This window comes from Rhinopithecus roxellana, chromosome 12 (assembly GCF_007565055.1).
Source record: "Rhinopithecus roxellana isolate Shanxi Qingling chromosome 12, ASM756505v1, whole genome shotgun sequence".
Lineage (NCBI taxonomy): Eukaryota > Metazoa > Chordata > Mammalia > Primates > Cercopithecidae > Rhinopithecus > Rhinopithecus roxellana.
The window spans coordinates 59,003,575-59,029,018 of NC_044560.1; the positions used below are offsets into that span (position 1 = coordinate 59,003,575).

Genomic DNA, 25,444 nt, shown 5'->3' on the forward strand with positions numbered 1-25,444 from the left:
TCAGTTTCTTTAAGGACTTTGTATCCTCAAATTCTATGATAGTTTCACTGATTATTTTCTTGCCTTAAGACTATTATGTATGGTTAAGCACCACTACTTTGTGTAAAAATAAAAATGGAAAAAAGAGAAAGAAATAGCCTGCATAAACATATAATAGCCAAAGAGACTACAAAGACTACAAATAACACAAAGCCAGTACAGTCCTCATTTCAGTAGTGGGGCACAAGGCCATAGGTGATACCTCTGGCTTATATTTCTTTTGACCTTGGCCAGAAGCTCAGCGGGTCAATTCTTTATCCAGTAGAGTGACCTAAAACTTCCTTCAGAAAAGTGAAGTCCTCAATCGTCTGCCTTTTTTTTTTTTTTTTTTTGGTGTAAGAACTGCTCATGGGCACCCCAGATAATCCCCTGGATTCCACATAATCCTCCTTCTCCTCAGTGTGTAGCAGCAACTCAGTTTCCCTTTGATAATTGAGATCAATCACTCCAACCAGTGAAGCAACTTCTCATTTTTGGTCTGTTGTTTTAGTGACATAAACAGCCTCAAATGACCAGGTGGCAATGTTCTCTTCAAATTCAGTGAAACTGTTGTGTCTCCTGATGAAAGCATTCTCCCTCTTGGCTGCAAAGACCTCCAAATTAGCAAAGCTCAAAGTTTCCATTGGATTTGGCAGTTCCATCACTGATAACAGTAAAGAGAATCATTTCAGGGGAGTAGTGGGAACAGAAACCAGATTACAAGAGGGTTTACAATGAAGAGAAGGCAAGGCAGGGAAGCCAGTAAGTGAATGCAGCCCACTCTTTCAAAAGAAAAGCTATGAAATTAAGTAGAGGAGAGCTCTGTAAAGCACTTAGAAGAGGACACAGTATTTTGAGAGGAATTTTTAAGATGAGGAAAACTTACACATCTTATAAAATTCAAGGTGAAGTTCTTCTATGTAATAAGAAATTGAAGGAAGAGATGAGTAAACAAGATCCCAAAAGGGATGGGATCAATATACTCAAAGCATTGGGATCTCTGCCTCAGTCTCTGAGCCCAAAGAAGTGGGTAGGGCTGTGATGGGAGAAAATAAAGGCAAATCTGTAGAAGGTGGAACAGGAAGTTGAGCTGGTTACCTTCCCCCAGTTTAATTTTCAGATTACAAAGCAAAGCCTTTTGATGAAAGAACTGAGTAGAGCAGGAAGATTGAAGAAAATGCACAATTTTGAAAAGAACAATAGTGGAAAATAGAGAGGGACAAGGGATAGAGAAATCTAATCTTGTCGTCTATAAATCATGACTCAAATTTTACTTTCTCCTTGATGTGTGCTCTGCCTCTTCAACTCATAGTAAATAAAAGATTAATAACATATCTATATAGCAATTAAAAACAGAGGTTTCTCTTTAAGCTCCTATCCTGTAACTTTTATATAGCACTCGTCATTTTCTATGTAGTTTTTTTCCTCTCTAGAATCCACTTGTAACTCTTTAATGTATTAGATTCTTGTATCCCTCATAAGCATCTACTAGAGTGTGTAGCTCATTAACACAGTGTTTCAATAACTAATTGTTGTACAACAAACCACTCTCTACTAATGGAGTAAAATAACAACCTTTTGTAATTATTCTCTCTTATGGCTCTGGGGATAACTAAGTGGTTCTCACTTGGGGGTCTCTCCTGAGGTTGCAGTTAGGAAATATCTGGAGGCTTCTGCCTGCACATCTCTGGAGTGTGATGTTGGCTCCTGGCTGGGACCTCAGCCAGGGGGCTGCCCTCCGCAATACACATATGTGACTTCTCCATGCGGCTTGGGCTTCCTCAGGGGACAGTGGCTGAGTTCCGAGAGCAAGTGTCCTAGAAAAGAGCTGGGCAGGTGCTATAATCCTTTTTATGATCTCTGAAGTCATGCAGTAGTATTCTGTAACATTATATTTATTAGAATTAAGTCACTAAGGCCAGCCCATATTCAAGAGGTGGGGAGTTTAGACTGCATGTCTTGATGAGAGGAGTGTCAAGGGATTTGAAGATACTACACATATAAATGCTAATTAGTTGCTTGTTTTAAGCATTTATTGTATTTTGAAAAAGCCCCAGAAAGAAAGAGAATGAAAGTGGTGCACAGTCTTACAAGGTCTGAATAGAAGTCAGGAATAATGCTAAAGAGTCAATTAACCCATAAAAGATGCTAACCATGGCTGCTTATTTCACTAGTGTTTGTAATCTTCTTTTACAATCTTTTTAGGAGATAAAATTGAGCTGTTTGGTCTAGAAAGGTATAGTAGGTCAGTGCTTCTGCTACTTTACGGGCACACAAACTCCTGGGGATCTTGTTAAAATGCAAGATTTTAACAATGTGATGCCAGGGGCATCACATTCTGCATTTCTAGGAAGCTACAAGGGGGATACTGCAGCTCCATGGGCCACCCATTGAACAGCAAGTTAGCAGAAAGCAATAAGGGTAACTGCCTGGCTCCTGTGATCCCACCCTTCTCTGGGAGGAGCACTAATGGAGTATGCCACCAGAGGTCCTTGTGGGCTTACAAGACCTTAGCCCTCTGGCCTGTGAACCCGTGATGCCAATAAGGTTAATCTGTTCTTCCACAAGACTTGTAGAACTGGAATTAAAGGAAGAGAGTAATTTACCTCTCTCTTGTGGTAGAAGCATGGAATATGAGGCTCTATCCATCATGTCAGAAAGCCAGTTTCCAGGAGGAATAAAGGGAACACACAGAGAGAAGAGAATCCAGGAGACACGCCAGTGCCTGATGAGGCTCAGACCTGACCCCACTCTGAAAGATTATACAAAATATCCTAATATTGTTCCGGAAAATTTCCCTCTTGGCCTAAATTTGTTCTACTTGGGTTTTTATCATTTGAAACTAAAAAAGCTCTAACAAAGGGTAGGGAAAGTAGGGGATATGTTCTTTTGGAAATGTAATGCTCACTGTTTTGCAGTACTAGATGATTATCCAGACGTCTGCAACCTGAGGGTGAGGAAAGACTGTCCCTTAAGTCATGTTAAAGGTGTGTTCCCAACAGAGTGGACTGAATACGAAAGACGACGACAATGCAACACTCAGGCCGAGGGAAGATGAGAAAAGTCTCAATCTACCTAAAATAGGAAAAACATCTAGAAAAGGGAGGCAAGAGAGTCTATGGATTAAAATCGCTGGATAGTATCGAAAGAAACTGTTACCCAAAAGTGATGCCTGCTGAAAACAGATGGGAAAAGGACAGTCTAGGAATAGCAAAGCTAATATTCTCTAAAGAGTGACCAGACCCTGGGCCTGAGTGGAAGTTAAAAGCAAGATAGTCCTGCCCAGCAAAGAACAAAACATTGACTTTTCGTATATGTTGGACATTGTGTGATTTGCTTTACATTTATGACCTTATTAAATGATCCCCTAAGAAAGTTTCGCTCATGCCCGTCCCTGAAACTCTAGCACAGTCACAGCTGGCACTCCCACAGTCAAAAGAGAGGAAACCGAACGTGGATCATATCATGTGGTTCCCACAGACCCTATGACTGGATATGCCTCAGCAGGCAAATCTCAGAGTCCTCCGAAGTCTCGGAGACTGCAAGCTGTGCAGGTGACACAAGAATGACACGGCCACCTTTCCATGTTTGGAGTAAATTTTTAATAACCAGTTTCTTGGTTACAACTTCATCTATATAAATCCCCTTACTCTAGGATCTACACCGTTAAACCTAATATTTCACATACATTTCTAAAACAGTACATTTTTTACACACACACAAAAAAATAAAATAAAAGCCTGGTTACCACCAAGGTGTATTGTCCATGAATTGAAAGGCTTTCCTATTTAAGTAGCAGGTACATGTGTAAATAGGGCAGGCAGCAACAGAACAGCAACATTGGAGAACGCTTTCTTTGTAGTAAATGCCCTTGAGTATGAGATGTGACAATGAAGCAATAAGGCCAATTCTATAAAGCAAAAATGGATACTGATCTCCTTACTTTGCAGCCATACCTTATGGTATGTTTATAACGTATTTCTTTCACATGTGAAAACAGTATCTACTAAAGATGGGCTTAATTTTGGTAAAGTGAACTGAAAAAAGTTATATGTTAATGCAACATCTGTTGTAAAGATTCCAGAAACACAGGAGTCGAAAATTCAAATTATGATTCCCACAGTAACTGTAACTCTGGTATACAACATACATAATGGAAGAAATGTTATCAACATATACCATAGTAGAAAATACTCAGTAAGCAGAAACAAGCTGAATTATGCTTGCTGTGGGAATCATCATTTTCAACTAGCTGGGAATATATAAAAATCGAAACCATAAATGCATGCATTATTTTTTGCAGTTAATTCTAATTTTTCTTGATCCAATTTAATCAGCTTTGTATCCAAACTACATTTTCCCTTCATAAACTGCAAATGAATGTCTTTTGTAATTTTAAAATCCACATCATTTGATTTCTTTTTCTCACACAGGCTGCCTTTTGCAGGATGGCATCATTACACCCTGTTCCTCCCTGAAATGTCAGGACACATCTGCTGGGATTCATTTATCTACATTCCTTTTCTCTCTGAAGGACACCATGGGGAAGGAGAAAAAGAACAGCAAAGAGAACAAGAATCACATTGAGTAGCTTAGAAAGATACATAAGTGCAACAGAAACAGGGACACTGTCACCGTTAACTTCCCCTATGGTATCCTCCTGAGCTGACACAAGAACAATAATGCCACCATATATTTGCAATTTCCGAAGTGTTTAGTCAAAATATTATCTCATCTGATTCTCACCACAACACTGTGAGAAAGGCAAAACCAAAACACCTTTCTGTTGTTCAGCTTTTGTGACTCAAGTAGAATATATTTAAAGATTTGTTTTTATATTATCATCTAAAGTGTAGGCCATTTAATTGCAATGACAGTATTTCCAAAATTACTCATCTACCACATGCAGAGGATTTAGTTATTATGAAGGCAGAGTATGGTCTATGTAAAAAGATTATGGTTATAAGTAAAACATTTAACATATTTTAAGCTTTTGGCTTTAACTCTATTCTGAAGATTCAACAATGAAACAGAGGAATAACTGCCCTTTGAAATTCTGCCGAGGCAAAATTTATCCTGAATATTTTATCCAGTATTACTTTTCCCAGTTTGGTTTTAACTAAGAAGGGCACCTTCTGTAACCTCTGAAGACGAATCCTTTTACTTTCTAGCAGTCTTTATCCATCAGAGTATGTTTCATTATATTCAAACTAAATTACTTTGGCTCAAGAACAATCATAGTTCCTTTACCACCCTAAATAGCTCCGCCTCCCCATGGTGTCCATGACCTTGGATGAGTGTCTGGAGGGTAACATGGTCAATCTGTGTGTGTCTCAGTGCTACTGTGATCAGTCTATTCAATTGCAAGTTTATTTTCCCTTCTTCTCACCTACAGAAAGATCCTTCACATAATCAGACAAAATTTTCCTTCCTCATTTATATAAGACACCAATAAAAAGATCAATTAAAATAAAGATTCAGAGCTGGCAAAAAGCCTCAATATCATTTGTTCTAACTAGGGAGATAACACAGTCAATCCTTTGCCTGTGAAAAGTATGACAATCTTGCATGCAATTAAAAGGTAATGTTTTAAGTGCAAAAGGAAAAACAAATCTTAAGGAATATTTTAGGAGGTTTTCTTGTGGAGGAAGAGTTGTCTTCTTAATGCTGCCCACAATCATAAACAAAATTATAAAACAGATCTTTGTACTGAATAAAGATGGACACATAAGTTCTTGCATAAAACAGGTAAGACACTTGAAGGTATCCCTCCAGACATAAATGCTGAACTTTTAGGCTTTTCCTCTACTCATATGCAAAAGTTTGAAAAGAAAAAACAGTATCAGGGGTTGGTCATAGCACAGCCTCAATATAATTTCCAAGCTAAAATGTCAGTGATGGGGATATGAGTTCTTGCATCTTATCAGAGACCAGAAAAAGGCCTTACTGCCTTATAGAATACATCAGCCAGACATGAAGGCTAGGCCATAAGCATACATTTTCTTCGCAGGTCCATCCACTTTATGGGATTTTTCTCAGGGAAAGTATAGATACAGACAGTGGGCAAGATTTACCTTAAACAGAATGAAATAAAGTCCTTGTTGGCTCTCTCTTTCAAGGTGGAAAATGAAGAGGAGGTGACCAATTCTAGAAGATCACAGAATGCTTACAAATGAAAAATAATGGGGTATGTTTCTCTTGAGCAGTCAATAAGTGAAATTATCAAAGGTCTAAAATTTCCCAAATAAACTGACAACATATAAGGTCCTGGAGACTGTCAGTGCCATAGATTAAAAAACCAATTTTTCATCTTTGCTTTTAATTAAAGTTGCAGGATTCCATGAGTGAACAGCAGTAAAATATTAATACATTAAAGAATAAACCAAAGGAAAATGTTTGGTACAATGTAAGTGGTCAAACAATAGAAGACTGTGAAATGAATTAAATATTCATACAGTGGATACTATGCAGTTATTCACAATGTATTTTTGAGAGGGAAAAGGTTGATAATATATTGTAAGATGAAAAAAGATATTACAAAATAGTATATTCTATATGATCTCCATATTGGGAAAAAATATGTGCATAAGTCGAAAGATTAGGAGGAGATACAGAAAATAATTAACCGAAGTTACTTCTGTTAGTGAGAATTTAACGTCTTCACAATTTTTTGGGATAAGGGGAAATTACTATTTTCAAAAACAATCAATGTATTCTGATCTCTTTGTTCCATTTGCTTTTATAATACACAAAATACAAAACTGGAATATATTTAGTGCCATTAAGCAATTGCATTAACAATTATTTTTCTTTAAGTTATAAAATTAATAGTTGATTCCTTATACTTATTTCCAATTCACACAAGAGAAACACATTTTTAAAAATATATAATGACATAAATTATTATACAAGGTTGCAGTCTTCTATGCTTTCTTCACTCACCATCAAATCTAAAAAATGAACTTCATATGTTTAATTCCGTAAGTTTTGAAGAAAACCATGATAATAAGTGCCCATAATCCTAGAATAAAGCCCCCAGGAGGATGCCAGTCTTTCAGCTTTGGTTTCTGCAAAACAAGAATAACATGATAAATTTTATAACACGTAAATAATTCAGCAATCAATAAAGCAAATATTGATGAAAAAGAGAAATTTCATTGGCTGTGTTTGAAGGAGGACTAGTTTAGTCAAATCAAGTATATTGGGATAGCAACAATGGTAAAGACTTCAGACAGGGTAAATATCCCACAGTGTGAACTGGCTCCTAAGAAAGATCAGTTTCAGCTTACATTTTGTTTCCTCAAAGAGTCCTTCCCTGATTACCTAATCATACCATCTATCCTCACTCAAGTTATTCAGTAGCCTAACAGTCTTTCTCACTTTGGATTTATATATTCATTAATTTGTCAGTTTTATCTATCTCTGTTAGACTGTAGTTCCATGAGGGTTATCTTATTACATTCCCAGCACCAACCTGCCAGGGTGCTTGCCATTCAAGAGGCATTCACATATCATACTGAGTAAATCAGTGGAAGAACAAACACTACCCAACTCCATCAGATATTCAACACACACTTGTTTGAGGGCCAGTGTCTTGGGTCATGTTTTTCCCTTGAGGTAGAATGCTCCTTAACCTATTCATTGTGCCTATTCAAAACTCACTAAATCAAATGCCTCCTCCAGACTCTCCCACCTGATATGTTATTTTCTTTGAGTTCCTATAGTACCTGAACTATAACTCCTTCTACTGTTACTCCTATTCACTATTATACTTATCTTTATCATTTATCTCCCTGTATACTCCCTAGGATCAAAGTCCATCGAAGTCAATTTTTTATCCCCCTTCTCTATTCCCCACCCCCCAAATGTCACGTATGCTTTTTTGTCCAGCAAGACTAGTCTTCCTCATTTAGTTGTCATTTCAACAGCTACATTACAGCCTTGTAATTGGAAGTTTGTGACAATGACTCTTTTCTACTTACTGAATTACTGGCCAAGACTGTAACAACAGTTATGATATTAGAATCATATTTTAGACCATCGGGGAGAGAAATGGTAAGCTAAAATTGGCTTTAGTCATCATGTATAATGTCCATCAATTCAAAATTAACTTTTCAAACTAAAAGGAGAGAAAGCTACCTCAATATTTTAACTTGGATCATAATGCTAGAGTTTTCAGAGCTTTTAATCAAATGCTTAATATAAACTGACCTACCAATGTTTAAAGTGGTTACCTTCCATCTTCATTCCTATGCTTACCCTCAACCTCTACCAGTCCATCCAGAAAACTCCCCCAAAATTTATCCCAAAATATTAAATCCAATTTTCCTCATGTTATTTTCCACTTAAGAGTCTGCAGTGGCTTCCATTCAACATGTGTGATGATAATGGCAAAAGGTCCTTGCCCTCTAGTATCTTACAAGATGGTAAGTTCGGGGGTTCTCAAACCATTTCTAATGGCAAAGCTCTTGGAAGTTACAGTGCTTTCTGTGCAATACCGTGACAAATCTTAATTCCAGTAGAAAATCTACAATATTTAATAAAAAGCAAAGCTATATTAAAGATAAGCTATATAAATATCACAAGCATGTGTCAATGAAAAAATAAGTGAGTGAACTAAACAAGATCACTGCTCAGTTTTTGTCCTGTTTATTTTCTACTAGTCAAACAATTTGTAATTCACATAAAAGGATTGAAAACGTTTAAGATCTAAAACTACTTTTCCACATACCGGGAAAAGATTACCATTATTCATTATTAGTGGAAGCACACTTTTATAAAATCTAGAGATATTCCCTGAAAGCCCAGTTTAAAAGCACTGACTTAGTTTGAGAGATAAGATACTGATTTTTCCTAACAACTAGGAGTCCCTGATTTATATGGCATTTAAAAACACTCACACTTAGGTTACTACTGTAGAAAAGTTAAATACATATTGTCAAAATCTGGCACCAATGTAAACTGTTAACTAAGGAGAACAGGCTATAGACAATTGTTCCATAAATCCAATTAATGAACTTCAGTGCTAAAAGAGTTAGGAAGGCACTTAAACCAACTCATGTTTTTCAAAAAATGGTGAACATCATTTAAGCTCTACATTCATTAGAGATTATAGAAATAATAACCAAGTAGTTAATAGCAAATCTTTTTTTTTTTTTAATTATACTTTAAGTTCTAGGGTACATGTGCACAACGTGCAGGTTTGTTACATATCTATACTTGTGCCATGTTGGTGTGCTGCACCCATCAACTCGTCAGCACCCATCAACTCGTCATTTACATCAGGTATAACTCCCAATACAATCCCTCCCCCCTCCCCCCTCCCCATAATAGGTCCCAGTGTGTAATGTTCCCCTTCCTGAGTCCAAGTGATCTCATTGTTCAGTTCCCACCTATGAGTGAGAACATGTGGTGTTTGGTTTTCTGTTCTTGCAATAGTTTGCTGAGAATGATGGTTTCCAGTTGCATCCATGTCCCTACAAAGGACACAAACTCAACCTTTTTTATGGCTGCATAGTATCCCATGGTGTATATGTGCCACACGTTCTTAATCCAGTCTGTCACAGATGGACATTTGGGTTGATTCCAAGTCTTTGCTATTGTGAATAGTGCCACAATGAACACACATGTGCATGTGTCTTTATAGCAGCATGACTTATAATCCTTTGGGTATATACACAGTAATGGGATGGCTGGGTCATATGGTATTTCTAGTTCTAGATCCTTGAGGAATCGCCATACTGTTTTCCATAATGGTTGAACTAGTTTACAATCCCACCAACAGTGTAAAAGTGTTCCTATTTCTCCACATCCTCTCCAGCACCTGTTGTTTCCTGAGTTTTTAATGATTGCCATTCTAACTGGTGTGAGATGGTATCTCATTGTGGTTTTGATTTGCATTTCTCTGATGGCCAGTGATGACGAGCATTTTTTCATGTGTCTGTTGGCTGTATGTATGTCTTCTTTTGAGAAATGTCTGTTCATATCCCTTGCCACTTTTTGATGGGGTTGTTTTTTTCTTGTAAATTTGTTTGAGTTCTTTGTAGGTTCTGGATATTAGCCCTTTGTCAGATGAGTAGATTGCAAAAATTTTCTCCCATTCTGTAGGTTGCCTGTTCACTCTGATGGTAGTTTCTTTTGCTGTGCAGAAGCTCTTTAGTTTAATTAGATCCCGTTTGTCAATTTTGGCTTTAATTCTGCAGCTGTAATAACTCCAGTGACTTTCCAGTGAGATGGATTTCTTGAGGTTGTAACTTTACTATTAGATCTTAAACTTAGCAGCCAGAAACAGTTGCCAGAGATAAGACAACTATGGAAAAAATAGCATCTTTGAAAGTAACTATCATTTTTCCAAAGATTCAACAACTAGCCCTGGCAGCTGTTTTGACCCATTACTCCACAGGCCGGCTTGGAGAATCCTGGAGGCACTTCATTCTGGTCTTTCAACCTCCTTGACAGGTATGTGTTTCACATCTAGACCACTAATGGCCAGGGTAGGAACAAAGAAAAAATCAAAGTGCTATTTCTCCAATAGCAAACTTTAAAAGTAATAATGAAGGACTAAGAAATATGTAATTTCTCCAAAATTATAATGGAACGGAAAACTGATTCACATGATAACACTGCACAAGCTACCAAAAGCAGCAAATCTTGGCCTTTCAAAACTGCTCTTTACAGTTGCTATGTTTTTTTAATGTCTATTCAATACCTTTTTTTGATTAATAAAAATGGAAAATGCATTATGAACTAAATGCACTTTGGACTCAGCTTAAGATGGTATCTGAATAGAATCCCCTAGTGCAGTCTCTCCCACCTTCTCACAATAATCCATACAAAGGCACAGAAAAAGACAACAGCACATCCTACCAAAATTCAGTTAACCTCTGATGAGAAATCTCTAACAGTTTCACTATCTGAAAGTCCCAGAAACCAGCACTAGAAACAAATTAATGGTAGTCCCAGTTTTCTGTTTGGTATATACCATGCAAAGGCTTGCTTTGTTCTGTGAAACACAATACTTCTGCCAGCTGAGTAAGGGACTTTAGCTCACTCCCTTTTTCCGCCTGCTGTTTAACAGACACAGTGCTTATGCAGTAGAAAGATGGCTTTATGAGGCAGCCAGAGTTGTGTAACTCATTCCCAGTTCCCAGTGGCACACCTCTTTATATGTCCATTTAAATATAATTCCCAGCAAACAATATGACAAAAGGGTAGAGGGGCAGTGACAATGGTTCACTGCTTCTTGGAAGGCTTAGTATCACAGGAAAAGCTCTGCAGAGACCAGAAAATGCAGGGAAAACCCTGTTAGTAGTACATGTTTTAAAAATATGTTTTTTTTCCATATACTTTAACCTTTTTTAAGTGCCCCCAAAAACAAGCTTAAGTGGCTTGGTAGCAGATGATCCTAGTTTAATTCCGCAAAGCCACATTTAGACTGGTCTAAGAACCGGTCACTTGGAACCACATAACAACCTATTCCTCAGATACAGATTTGAGAAGGCATTTAAACCTAAGTGGATAGTGAAAACCATCCACACACTCTGTTGGCAAATACCAACAGTGGCCAAATAAAAAGGAAAAACTGAGGTGGGCTCTATGAGGAAAAATACTCCCAAACATGAGAAATAAATTATAACCTGAAGATGCATGCAGAGAAGATCTCTCTGAGAAAAATTTAATAATGAACCACAAATTAATTTTAGACAATTTTTGTCTGGCATAGATTTGAATAAAGATTCACAACCAACCAAAAATGAAAGAACAATATAAAGAGAAAAAGAATACATGACAGAAAGACAACAGGTTGAAATAAAGGGAGGTGGATGACATAATTTTGTAACAGCAAAATTAAAATCCACATTTACAAGGAACATGGTATTCTAAGCACATCTTCAAGTCCTTCATTCATCCAACTGTATGTTAGATTGATGGCAAACATGGCCCTAATTATTCATACTTGGATGTGTTCATACCCTCTGCAATGTGACTTTATAGAAGCTGTCCAAGAGGTAGAATCTATATCCCTACCCTTTGAATCAGCAGGTCTTACAACTTCTTTTGGCCAACAAAATGCAAAACAAGTAACAGTGTCCCAACTCCGAGTTAGCCTCAAGGGTCTTGGCTTGCTTCTGCTCTCTCTCAGACCTCTTCCACCACCAGGAAAAAAGCCTAAGCTTCTAGAGGATGAAACATCAGCTACAGAAGAGCTGAGCTTCCCTCCAGCTAATAACCGGCCAACTATAAGGGCAAAACTATCTAACTAATCCAGAGTTGACCATACCACAGACTCATGATGGAGCCTGAGAACAGAACTGCCCAACTAAACTCATACTAAATTGCCAGCCTGCAGCATTGTGAGCTAAATAAATGACTGATGTTTTAAATTACTAAGTTTGGAGTGGTTCATGATACATCAAAAGTTATGAAATACATCCACAGTGGTGACAATTAACATGAAAAAAAGGAAAACCCTGATCCTTTATCACCATAACAAAACAGAAAAAGTTCCCATCTCCATACTTGTAGCTTTAGGTTTTTCTAACAATGGCATAAGAACAGCATGACAGGCAGCAAATCAAGCCCTCAGTTTAGTGGAGATGCAGTGCTACTCTCCTCTAGCTCTCCTTTATAGTTTTCCTGGAAAGAAAGAAACTCCAACTGCCACCATGCCAGGAATTGCTTTCAAGGAAAGACGATGACGCAGGGGAATCTAGAAACTAACTCATCTAGCTTCCTTTTAGCCTTCTTCCAACTGAAGTCTAGATCTGAAGTTTGGTTCCTTTTCTTTTCAAAGTTACCAATTAGAGGTAATCACATATTGCCCCTGTGCTGGGAAATGCACACTACCCAAGATCTTTATGTACCTTTTTCCATGATAAATGTGCAAGGCAGTTAATGTAATCTAGAAAATTAAGGATGATTTGTTTTCAACTATGATTTGGGTTTTAACTGAAAGATGACCACAGTTTTCCCTTAATCGTGATTTTAACTTTCCTGTGATAAGAACACTCACTGTTAACATTATTAGTTAACATTACTCTGGAATTTCTAGCCAATCCAGGCATAACATGTAGGAAGGGAAAGTAAATGTTCATTACTCATAGATATTATCATCAGATATCAAAAAGCTCCATAAAATCAATTCTTACAATTATTGAGAATAAAGGGCTCGGATTTCATATAAAGATTTTTTAAAAATATCTTTCAAGTATGTCAGCAAATATGAGTCAGAAAATAGAAAAAAATTTCATTCACAATAACAATAAAAAACAAAATAACCATGAATACCCATAACATGAGATGTAAGGTAAACAATCTACACTACTCTACAGAGAGGGGTAAACAGTCAGAAATATTAAAAAAAAAAAAAAAAAAAAAAACACTAAACAATAATGTGATTCTGATGCAAAAGTAGAAAGACGAATAAAGCAGAATAGAAACTAGGCAATCAGTCCAGTATCCCAGGATTTAGTATATTATAAAAGGGCTCTCACAAATCAGTGGGAAAGGGAATAGTAGTCCTACTGGCGCTGTAACAATGGATTAGCATTTGGAAACAAAATCAGTTTTGTTCCTAACCCAACACTGTAAACAAAAACACACTTTACATGGTTCAGAATTAAATATAAAAATAGAAGAAGAAAAAAAGGATAAAATGTAGGAGCATCTGTATGATAAAGGTATTAATAAGCCTAAACGCAATGAGTGAAAATAAAGAGAAGGTGGAGGAATTTTTTTTTTTTTTTTTTTTTTGAGACAGGGTTTTTGTCACACAGGCTGGTGTGCAGTGGCATGATCTCAGCTCACTGCAGACTCCTCAACCTCCCAGGTTCAAGTGATCTGCCGGCCTCAGCACCCCCAAGTAGCTGGGACTACAGGTGTGTGCCACCATGCCTGGCTAATTTTTGTACTTTTGGCAGAGACAGGGTTTCGCCATGTTGACCTGGCTGGTCTCAAACTCCTGAGCTCAAGCAATTCTCCATCCACCTTGGCCTCCAAAAGTATTAGGATTACAGGGGTGAACTACCACGCCTGGTTGTAAAGAGATTTTTAAAAGAGTTTTTTGAAAGATCTGTATTTCGAAATATACAGAAACCAAATTAAAAGGCACATAAATGGAAACTATGATAGAAAAGGGGATAAATCCAATACATGAGGGTCTCCCCCAAATCAGTAAGACACAAGGGTATATCAATAAATGGAACAGGGAAATATTTTCACAAAATTACAAATGGCTAACACTTGAAAAAAATCATTTTTCTTCATCATAAACACAATATATTAAGTATTTCTTCCTCTTCTTAATTAAACTAGTAAATGTTAATAAGGACAGCCAACTTTTCTGGAAAATAACCCATTAACATGTTTAGAGGTCTTTAAAATTCATTTATTCCAATTCCTAGGATTTGTAACACTTCTAGGATCTATATTAAGGAATTCTGAAATGCTCACAAAGGTTTTGCACAAAGGTTTTCTTCTCAGTGGCTACATAATGAAAAACAGGAAGGAATCTATAGTCACATAATACAGGAAACATTGTACATCCACATATTAATCAATAAAAATATTTTCAAATAATTTTAACGATTTGGAGATGCTTATACTAAATTAATAAAATGGAAACAATGCAAATTGAATCTGAAATATGATGTTTTTCTATAACAATATTCAAAGAAGGGAAATATACTAAAGTCTTAGTGTTTTTCTGGGGGAAGCAGGGGTACAGTTGGTTTTAAATCTCTTCTCTATACTTACCTAAGCTTTTGAAAATGTTTTCTATAATGAGTATGTCTTACTTTAGTTATTTTGGGGAGAAATCGGATTATGCAGCAAAAATTTGTATTGAAGGAATCCACCTAGAAGAATCTTCATATACTCTTTTCCAAATTAGAAGAAGCACTGCAGCAACACTGTTTATTACTGATATCCAACTTTACGAAAAAGTAACCTGAATAGCGTAACAGCAACATAATGTAATGAAGTGCCTTTTCAGTATGTGTTTGATGATACTGTTGCCATATGACAACACTGCTATTTTTAAAACAACTATATGTAACCTTTTAGACATTTTACAATGATTTTACTTAAAATCAAGTGACAAAATTGGTATAATTATTGCATTTGGTAGTATAGTTGCATTTGAGGTAAGTTCATATTAAAGTATATCTTGTAATTTCATTTGTGTCCATTAGAGCTGCTTAAAAAAATGACTGATTTTATGTAGTTACTCTAGTGACTGCCATTAAATGCACTCCTCTTTTTTTAAACTTTCACAATAAGTTACAATACAAAGGTAAAAAGCATACATAAAACACGGCAATATGTTATAAGCAAACACTTAAAAGCTTAAGGGCTACCCTCTTATTGAAACGCCTAATATTTCAAATTTAAAAGAGAGGTAGCTAAGCAACACTGTACTTCCAACTGCAAATAGTATTTTGTTTCCCCCTCCATGTTGCTAGGAGAACATTATCACATAACTTTCAAAATGGTTAAGAGAGCACAGATCTAAGTATTAAAATTATGTAAAAAGAAAAAACTTAGGATTTTGAAAACTGTACACATTTATTGGAAAGCAAATGGAAAATTTCCAAGGTTTCAATGAGATTCTTAAAGTATAATGAGCGTTATCAGTTCAGTTAAATTGTATTTTAAGGAAAGAAAGAAAGTATAAAACAATCATTTCAGAAAATAGCTGTGTTCAACTTTAATTAGTGGTAGTTTATTAATATTTCCAGTCTATATCCTTTATATAAAATACAATTTGTATTTTTCTAATTATATTAATAGTATAAGTCAAACTGGTAGGCAGAATGTAAGACAGCTTCTAAGATACCCTCAACCTGGGATACGTACCCTATATAATACCTGTCCTTTGAGTCTGGACAACACCTGTGAATATGATGGACTATCACTCCTATGATGAGGCTGAATTATATGGCATATGAGGGATTCTGAGGATATAATTAAGGTCCCTAATCAGTTGATTCTCAGTTAATAAAAAAGGAGATTATCCAGAGCATAGGGAGAGAGGTGGGAAATAAGGCACTGAAATAATCAGATGAGCCCTTTCAAAGGAGGTCTAGATATCAGAGATTGAAGTTGGAAAGACAGATATATTCGAAGTAGCCAAGATGCTCTCCTGTTGGCCTCCCTGAATCAAGCGGCCAGGTTGTACAGTGCAGTACAGACACGGAATGGCAGACAGCCTTTACAACTGACTGACACCCTCAGTCCTACAAACACAAAGAACTGAATTCTTTTAATTAGTAGGCTTGGAAGAGAACCCTCAGCCTCAAATAAGATGACAGTCCTGGTTGACACCTTGATTAAAACTTTGTGAGACCCTGAGCAGAGGAACTAGCTAAGCTATGCCTGGACTCCACTCATGGGAAGTGCGAGATAATAATGGTTTTAAATCACTAAGTTTGTTATACACCAATAAAACTAATTCACAAACAAATCTGCCAAACCTGGATGAATAAACAATACATGAACAAGACATGAAACTATTTATTACATCTGATACTAAAAAAGTATGCAAGGAATCTACTTGCATTGTTGGCAGAGTTTCTTGGGTGGAATAACACAGTTATGACATTAACTTTATGTTTTAAAAAAACAGAAGTAAAGAAAAATAGCTGAATTCTTCCTAGTCTTTCATACCTATTTATTATTCTCTAAGACCTACCTCAAATTTCACCTCCAGGTTAAGTCTATTCTCATACCCCAGTAAGAATTAATTTCTTCTTTTCAGGGCACTGGTGATATTTGGTTTATTATCTCACATGACAGATTAATGATGGATTAAATTAAATGTTAATATATGGGTGTGAGTCTACTACATTTTGATCTGTTAGTGATACCTATTTTTGAACCTGATCAGGCCCTCACAAGCTCTGGATACAACAGGCCAATTTGTCTTAGTTATGTATTATTTTCCTCTTGAAGAGAAAAAACATAAAATACTCAAATATAAACATCGTCTATTAAATGCCAATTCATTAATGTTCTCGGTTTTAGGATTTAAGGAAAAATTAAGAATTGTAGTGATCACTTGTATAATCTACTTTAGGATTCCATAGTGAGAAGTCATAAGTTAAAAAACATTCTTTTGGCCAGGTGCGGTGGCTCACACCTGTAATCCCAGCACTTTGGGACACCGAGGCGGGTGAATCACGAGGTCAAGAGATCGAGACCATCCCGGTCAACATGGTGAAACCCCATCTCTACTAAAAATACAAAAATTAGCTGGACATGGTGGTGCACACCTGCAGTCCCAGCTACTCAGGAGGGTGAGTCAGGAGAATCACTTGAACCCAGGAGGCAGAGGCTGCAGTGAGCTGAGATGGTGCCACTGCACTCCAGCCTGGCGACAGAGTGAGAATCCATCTCAAGCACAAAAAAAAAATTCTTTTAAAATCATGTAACAGATAGAATTCCAATGGAGGAGGTTAAAAGACTTTCCAACTGGGCAAAGTAACTACAGTTGGTGAAAACATTCAAAGTTGGCAGCAAGACCTGTTGTGGTATTCCATTCAGTGGATCTCATTTCAATGTACTATTTCATTGTGCAATTAATGAAATCCAAGGATCTCCACAGGAGAGGCATCCACTGAAGAGGCATCCAGGCTTAGTTTCCTAGTAACCACTCCTAATTTTTTGGATTCTATTATATTTCTAGAGGCAACATCCTCCAATATTGTGAGTGGCATGCTTTAAAACTGAAGATTATGGATGAAATTAAATTTGCAAATCCACTGACCTTAAAATAGTGACATTCTACTGGATTATTTAGGTGAGCCCAATAGTATCACAAATATTCTTCAGTGTGGTAGAGGGAGGCAGAATAGGGAGAACAAGAGCAATGACAATATAGCTTTTACATTCAAATTTCCAAGAGCTCTTTCTTATACAAAGAAACTTTTTTGTTTTATACCATCCTAGTCTTCTTTAGTATATAAAATAAGGGTCAGATGGCAATGACATTCTACCTTTAATTTACTTTGAAGAAAGTAACTCTCATCCTAGGATTCAACATTGAGGGTGAAAGAGGGAAGGAAGCAAGAAACCAAAGTAAAGTCCAGTTGTTTGTGTAAATGCCCTTCAATTTGGATCTTTCTGATGTTTTCTCATAATTAGATTCAGGTTATGCATTTTGTTTGTTTATCAGAAATACTTTGTAAGTAATACTGAGTCCTAATTGTATCACATTATGAGGCGTACAGTATCAGTTTGTTCCATTATTGGTGATGTTGGCTATGGTGGCATCCTTCAAGTTATAATACAATAAAATTACTATTTTTACTCTTTATAATTGGTAAGTAATTTATGGGACAACGAAGATTTTTTCTACTCAAAAAATGTAAAATAATTTGAAGTTCAAAGTAAATGAATATTTTTTTTAGTTCTTAACTAAGAAAAATAACCCGTAGTCCCCTCAAATAAATAATAAAGCTTCATTTATCAACAGTGTCTATCAGTGTCTGTTTAGGGATAATCAGAGTTATGCTTCCACCTATGACGGATTAAATGCTAAGGAATTATCTGCCCATCTTGAACAATTAGAAAGTCAGACAAAAGGGCCGGGCGCGGTGGCTCAAGCCTGTAATCCCAGCACTTTGGGAGGCCGAGACGGGTGGATCACGAGGTCAGGAGATCGAGACCATCCTGGCTAACACGGTGAAACCCCGTCTCTAATAAAAAATACAAAAAACTAGCCGGGTGAGGTGGCGGCCGCCTGTAGTCCCAGCTACTCGGGAGGCTGAGACAGGAGAATGGCGGGAACCCAGGAGGCGGAGCTTGCAGTGAGCTGAGATCCGGCCACTGCACTCCAGCCTGGGCAACAAAGCAAGACTCTGTCTCAAAAAAATAAATAAATAAATAAAAGAAAGTCAGACAAAAGGTAATAAACAATGCTTTTCAGACATTGGACAATTTGTACCAGTTTTCTGATCCCTGAGAAAAAGGAAACAAATGAGTCCTTTAATTGCCCCATGCTCATTGCCTGTAGGCAGTTTCCAAACTACAGCACAAGGAAAGAGACCCAAACACAGCCTGGCAGTCTTGCTGAGTGTTAGAGACACAAATTAGAATTCAGGGAGGTTTAGGTGGTTAGAATTTGCAGGATAGAAGAGGAGGGAGCTGCACAGGAAGAAATACACGCAGGAGCTCCAGAGATCTGCAGAGGAATCTACTTGCATTTTTGGCAGAGTTCTAATCTATGCATACATGACAAGAAACTACCTATAGCTGGCAGAAGGGAAAAAGTATCAAAAGGCCAAACAATTCCCAAAGCTCCTTCAGGGTTGGGAATTGTTCATTTACACACTTAAAGAAATGGACAGACCTTGTGAGATACAAAAGCATCAGGTCACAGCTTATAGTGAGGCTAAATCAGGATGGGGCTATCTTTAAAAAAAAAAAAAAAAAAAAAGACTGCTCTGGATCTGTCGGTAACAACTTAAAAGCAATTCTTAAAGTGATCAAACTTACCCTCAAACAAAATTCGTCACTAACTATATAAATAAAGCAAAAATATAAAGTCCAGCAGCTAATAGCAACAAAAAAACTAAAAATACCTAGCATCCAACTTAAAAATCCAGGCATGCAAAGAAGAGATATATGACATACAGCCAGGAGGAAAATCAATTACTAGAAAAAGACTCTTAAATAAAAAATGAAAAAGATGATGATTTCAATGGACAGGGATCTGAAAGCAGATATTTTAAATCAAATGTAAAGAAAAACATGAACATATGAGGAATATTTAAATTAAGAATATTTAAATAGACCCATATAAGATCCTGAGATAAAAAAATATGAAATTTCATTTCATATGAAATGAAAAATACATTGGATGGAATTAACAGCAGATAATACACTGGAAAAGAAACATCAGAGAACAAATAAAATAGCAATAGAAATTATTCAAAATGAAGCTCAGAAGAAAAAGGGCAGGGAAAAAAATAAACAGAGCCTAAATAAGCTATGGCAAATATCAAGCCGGGTAACATTTGCCTAATTGGAGTCCCAAGTAGGAAGGAAGAAAAATACCTAAAACAAATAATGACACAGGATTTTCTCGCCCCTTCACCAGACTCGCAACAGAGGCACCCTGTTTACTCGGCCACCATGCTCAACCCCTTGTGGGAGGGAGCATGTGAGTGAACAAGTGTGGGATCCGACTGGCCATTCCGGGCAATGGCAGGAGAAAGCTCCATGCAAGGCCAACAGTAGCACCCAGGTGAGGGTGCCCATGACCCTGAAGCCCCAGAGTGGGTGTTACAGTGTTCTCTTAGTTCTGCTTCTGTAGACAGTGGTGTGTTAGCAGCTCAGCTGGCCCCTTGCCTCAGTGCATGGAGCAACCGGGTGACTGCCCTCTACCAGCAAGGGTAAAAGGCTGGTGTCAGAGCCTTTCTAGGTACCCATGCTTGGTGGGTCCTGAGCTCTTGTCTGGTGTCCAAGAAGAATGAGGTCGTGTAAACAACTGAAGGATGGTGAGGTGGAGAATTTTACTGAGCAATGAAAACAGCTCTCAGCGGAGAAGGGAGCTGGAGAGGGGATAGAAAGGGCACGTCACCTTCCCCGAAGTCAGGTTATCTCTTCCTGAAGTTCAGTCGTATCCCTCGAAGTCCAGCCATCTCCCTCCTTATCAACTGAGTCTGGGATCTTTATAAGCACAGGATGGGGGTGGGGCAGGCCATAGGTAGTTTTGGAAAAGGCAACATTTGATTGGTAAAAGGGCATTATTCAGAAAGAACCAACTGGGAGAGAGTGGGCAAACCTTGGGCCATGGGTTTCAGGCTGTTTGCTTTTTTTTGGCCTGAAGGTGGGGTTTCACTGGGCAGCCATTCCTGTCTGCCTAGAATTTCTCTGTCTCCTGCCTCTATCAATAATAGCTGAAATTTTTCCAAATTTCATGAAAACTAGAAACTATCAGATCCCTAAAGCTCAACACCAAGCAGAAGAAACACAGAGAAAACCACACAAAGGGATAGCATAATCAAAATACTGGCAATGACAGAGAATATCTTTAAAACAGTCAGAGAAAAAGGGATTTGTTCTTACAGAGCAGGGTTCAGTAAACTACAATACACACGCTGGACATCTGTTTTTATTACTAAAGTTTCGATGGAACACAGTCATACCCTTTCATTTACACATTATCTATTGGGGCTTTCACACTATACCAAAAATTGAGTAGCTGTAACAAACACCATTGTGGCCAACAAGCCTAAAATATTTACTATTTGACCCTTTAAGAAAAAGTTTGTAGTTCCTTGCTACGGAGAAACAAAAATAAGAATGACTGAAGGTGGGCTGTCAGAAACCATGGAGGGCAGAAAACAATAGAAAGACATCTTTAAAGTGCTGAAAGAAAAACTAAAAATCTGAATCTTGAAGTACAGGGAGAATGTACCAAGTTAAAAATCCAAAAAGTACATTAAAACTGTATTTTATGTGGTATCAAAAGAAAACCATCAACACACCAAAAATGAATAATGCTTGTTTCCAGTTATACAGATATTCCTAAACGGGCAAACAGTTCATGGGAAAAGTTTTAAAATTACTGTAACAGGATTTTGTTACTTTGCTACTTAAAAGGTAAATTCCAACTCCTTGTTTTTAGGCAGAATTTCTTTAACTTCTTTAATATGGATCTCTCAAGATAATCATCACATTCTTTCAAGTGTAAAAGGAGGACTGGCATCCTCCTTCTGAGATACATAGGCTGAAGAACAAATCATTAAGCCTCCCACTGTGCTTAAATGAAATCATTCTTGGGAGAAAATAGTTAATTTCAGTCAAATTAATTTTTTGGAACACTATTTGCTTGTATTAAAAAAGATCATAACATTCCTTATAAAATAAATTATCTAAAGTTTGAAAAAGTATTTTTAACAAAAGTAATCACTTTTAGTCATGGCAGTCATACAAATGTTTAACATATTTGTAGAACAAAAGTGAATCTCATAATTACTTTTCCCATACTCTACTTATAATGATCTTTCCCATGGATAAAGGCCCTCTATGTGGTTTAATCAATGACAATACCCTGAAACAGTCCTTTTCTGCTTCTATATACTAGTTGAAGACAGCATGCTAATGTTTATAGTTTATTATAATAATTATTTGATAATTTTAGTTATACTAGATACAGCCATTTAGCATGAGGAAAATGTTTAACTAGCATCTACATATCAATATATAATTTATACATCTCTCTCAGGCAATGTAACAGATTGAATAACACTACCCTTTACAAGTAGACATTAATTATTTCACAAGACTAAGATATCTATTGGCATATTTTAAACTAGAAACACCTTAATTAGTCAAAACTAGGTAACATGGATACTATTCCGTCTTCGCAAAGTATTAATAGCCTTGGATATAGAACTGGTAAATTAAAAATATACACAAAATCAAATAATTAAATACACTGATTAGGCACTGATAAATATATATGAATGTAGATTAAAGTAAAACAGTCTTTTAAAGGAAAATATGTGTTTAAGAATGATCAGAAATTACAATCTGAGATAACTGACATAATAATACACAAGTTACCCACCAAACATGACTGGTACAACAAAATGAAAGTTAACCCTGAATGTTAAAAATCTGTAACTAAAGATATTGATTCCTTTAATATAAAATGTGACTTTTCTGACATGCATATACCAGTTTTAAAGTAAATGATAATCTTAACTCTTATCAGGAAGCACATTAAGGTGATTTCAGGTCAACTTAGATGGCAGATTAAATAACTCCTAGTTACATTATTTCGATCAGCTGCAAGTCAGTATCTAAACTACTGCCAAGAATATAGCATGAGGCTGAAGGGAACTGTGTTTTAATTTGTCTCTATCCAGTCAGTTTCTGTATCTATATGAGAAGAGATCCCCCGGGGCTTTAATTTCTTTTTTTCCAGTGATACTTCTGGTAATGTTTTTGGTGGATCCCTGGATTTCAGTGATGTTAAGATAGGCATATAATAACAAATTGATAAAAGTAACAATGTATTTTCCTGTTTTCTTTTATCAATTTGTTATTACATGTCTATCTTTTTCTTTCCTTTAACTAAGATGTTAACCTACCTTATTACAGTGTAAGTCAAAACCATCCCACTAGAAAAACAGAATGTGTGGCCGGGCGCGGTGGCTCAAGCCTGTAATCCCAGCCGAGACGGGCAGATCACGAGGTCAGGAGATCGAGACCATCCTGGCTAATACGGTGAAACCCCGTCTCTACTAAAAAATACAAAAAAAACTAGCCGGGCAACGAGGCGGGCGCCTGTAGTCCCAGCTACTCGGGAGGCTGAGGCAGGAGAATGGCGTAAACCCGGGAGGCGGAGCTTGCAGTGAGCTGAGATCCGGCCACTGCACTCCAGCCTGGGCGGCAGAGCAAGACTCCGTCTCAAAAAAAAAAAAAAAAGAAAAAGAAAAAGAAAAACAGAATGCGTTGGGCATGAGTAATTTCATTCATTTTCTTCACTGTATAATGCACCATCTTTTCCTTGTATAGTTTCTCTACCTTAAAAGCAGGTACAAATATATAGCCAGAGAACCAAGAAGCTCCACTTTTCCATTTCCTGGAGCTGAAAATGGCCCATTTTCTCACTTACAGTACTGCTTACCCCAACTTCTGGAAAGTCAGTATTTATTAAAAACCAACAATCCTCCAGCAAACCATTCATATGCCCCTAATACTATGGTTTACACTTCACCCTTAAAACAAATACAGTTAGAAAACCTAATAATATATCAGATGCTATGTGATACATTTTGGCATAATGGACAACAGGAAAAGAAAACATTCTTCATATTTGGCACATTTATAAAATTACAATGAATTTTAAAGGATCAAAACTCAATTTAGAATAGTCATTATGCTTCTATCATGTCTTATTAAAATCAAAATCTATTATAAAGCATATTTAATGTCTTTAATATTTATAAACAAATTTTTAAAGAAAAAGAAAAATTTATTATATATTATTTGTGAAGAAGCACCAAAAACTTTTTTGAAAGCCTCTTTGTTAGTAACTAAGTTGATGAAGATGTAATAGAAAGGGAGTAAAGTTAATTACTACCAAGTATCTTAATATTCAAAGAATACAAAGCGTCAAATGTCTAATATTCATTAGGGACGTTTGCGTTCTAAATGTGATGAACTCTGAATTACTTTGACTTGTGAAGATGTGTATCTGTCTAGCTGTTTTTAGTTACTAATTGTTTTAGCTGTATGTAGCTAATTCTCAAGTATTCAAGGTCCACTCATAAGTTAATGCTTATCAAGGCTCTTTGACACTCACTTTTCTCACAACTTTGGACGTTCCACTATGAGCTGCCCACAGTAGTGGGGAAGAGATTAAAAAAACAGTACAGGCAATCTTCAACCAGTGAATGAGTTATATTCTAAACATTCTCCTTATCATCAGTTTTATGGAAATTAAAAATGATTTTATTGAAAATCATGTTATGAATGGTGGTTAGATTATCCAGATAGTTCACAAATGCCTATTAAATTCTGAAGGCCACTGTACCATTTAAACTATATGGAACCTCAGAATAGGTGACCACATAGCAGAAACTTTCTCTTTTCAAGTGAGCCATCCATAGGTAAAATTTTAAATAAGCAAAGCTAATCTTTAGCACTCTCCCCTATCATTTTTTGAACCCACATCTCTTCAAATCTCTACATGTCTTAAACCTTCTTTGGGAAGTCAAGTGCAGCTGGGGTGAAGAAAGCAACTGCAAACAGAATTGAGAAGGTAATTCTCTTTAGGCCAGTATCTAAATAAATGGATACTCATTTGCTGAAGAATTTTGAACTAAATCTGTTGATACTTATTCTTCCAAAATACATTTTCAATTAATCAGAACATGAATTACACCTGTTGATATCTCCGTCATCAAAATTTTCTGGAGACAAAGCCTTTGTGAAAAAAATGTTCATAAGGAGGAAGTATACCACAGTAGTTAAGAAGATAAATTTTGGAGTCAAACAGACCTAGAATCAAATTCTGGCTATCCCACTTATGAGATGGAAGACGTTAGGCAAATTATTTAAACTATTCTGAACCTCAGTTAATTCATATATAAAATGGGAACAATTTCATCAACAGTACTAGTAGTTATTTTTGGATGATCATTATCATTGTCAACTGTAAAATATGTTTTGCGCCTATTTACAGTTGTACAACAAAAATGAAAAGAAACAGATGCTTCCTCAACTATTCTCAGTTTAAAAATCTTTATAAATCTGGTGAAAACAGGTATCTGTTTCTGCTTGGGAATACTTACCACTAGTGACACAACTTCCATTTCTATTATAGAAATTTCACATATCAGAAAAGGGATGTAATGACAAATTTGTAGGTGGACCAAACATTTTCAAACTTAAAGTTGATGATGATTAT

At 36.5% G+C, this 25,444-nt stretch overlaps 1 protein-coding gene across 3 annotated transcripts in view; it reads right to left on the minus strand.

Moving 5' to 3' along the window:
* PIGK (phosphatidylinositol glycan anchor biosynthesis class K) overlaps positions 1-25,444 on the minus strand; it is a 151,920-nt gene that overhangs the window by 22,104 nt on the left and 104,372 nt on the right. For 2 of the 3 annotated variants that reach the window (XR_004060501.1, XM_010370953.2), the window contains exon 11: positions 6,961-7,085. Coding sequence is in view for 2 of the 3 variants with exons in the window: in XM_010370953.2 (XP_010369255.2) it covers positions 6,969-7,085 (117 nt within the window). In the remaining variant the exon portion in view is untranslated. Of the gene's footprint in view, positions 1-5,366; positions 7,086-25,444 lie in introns of those variants that run through there. The other variant, XM_010370952.2, reaches the window with a different exon arrangement.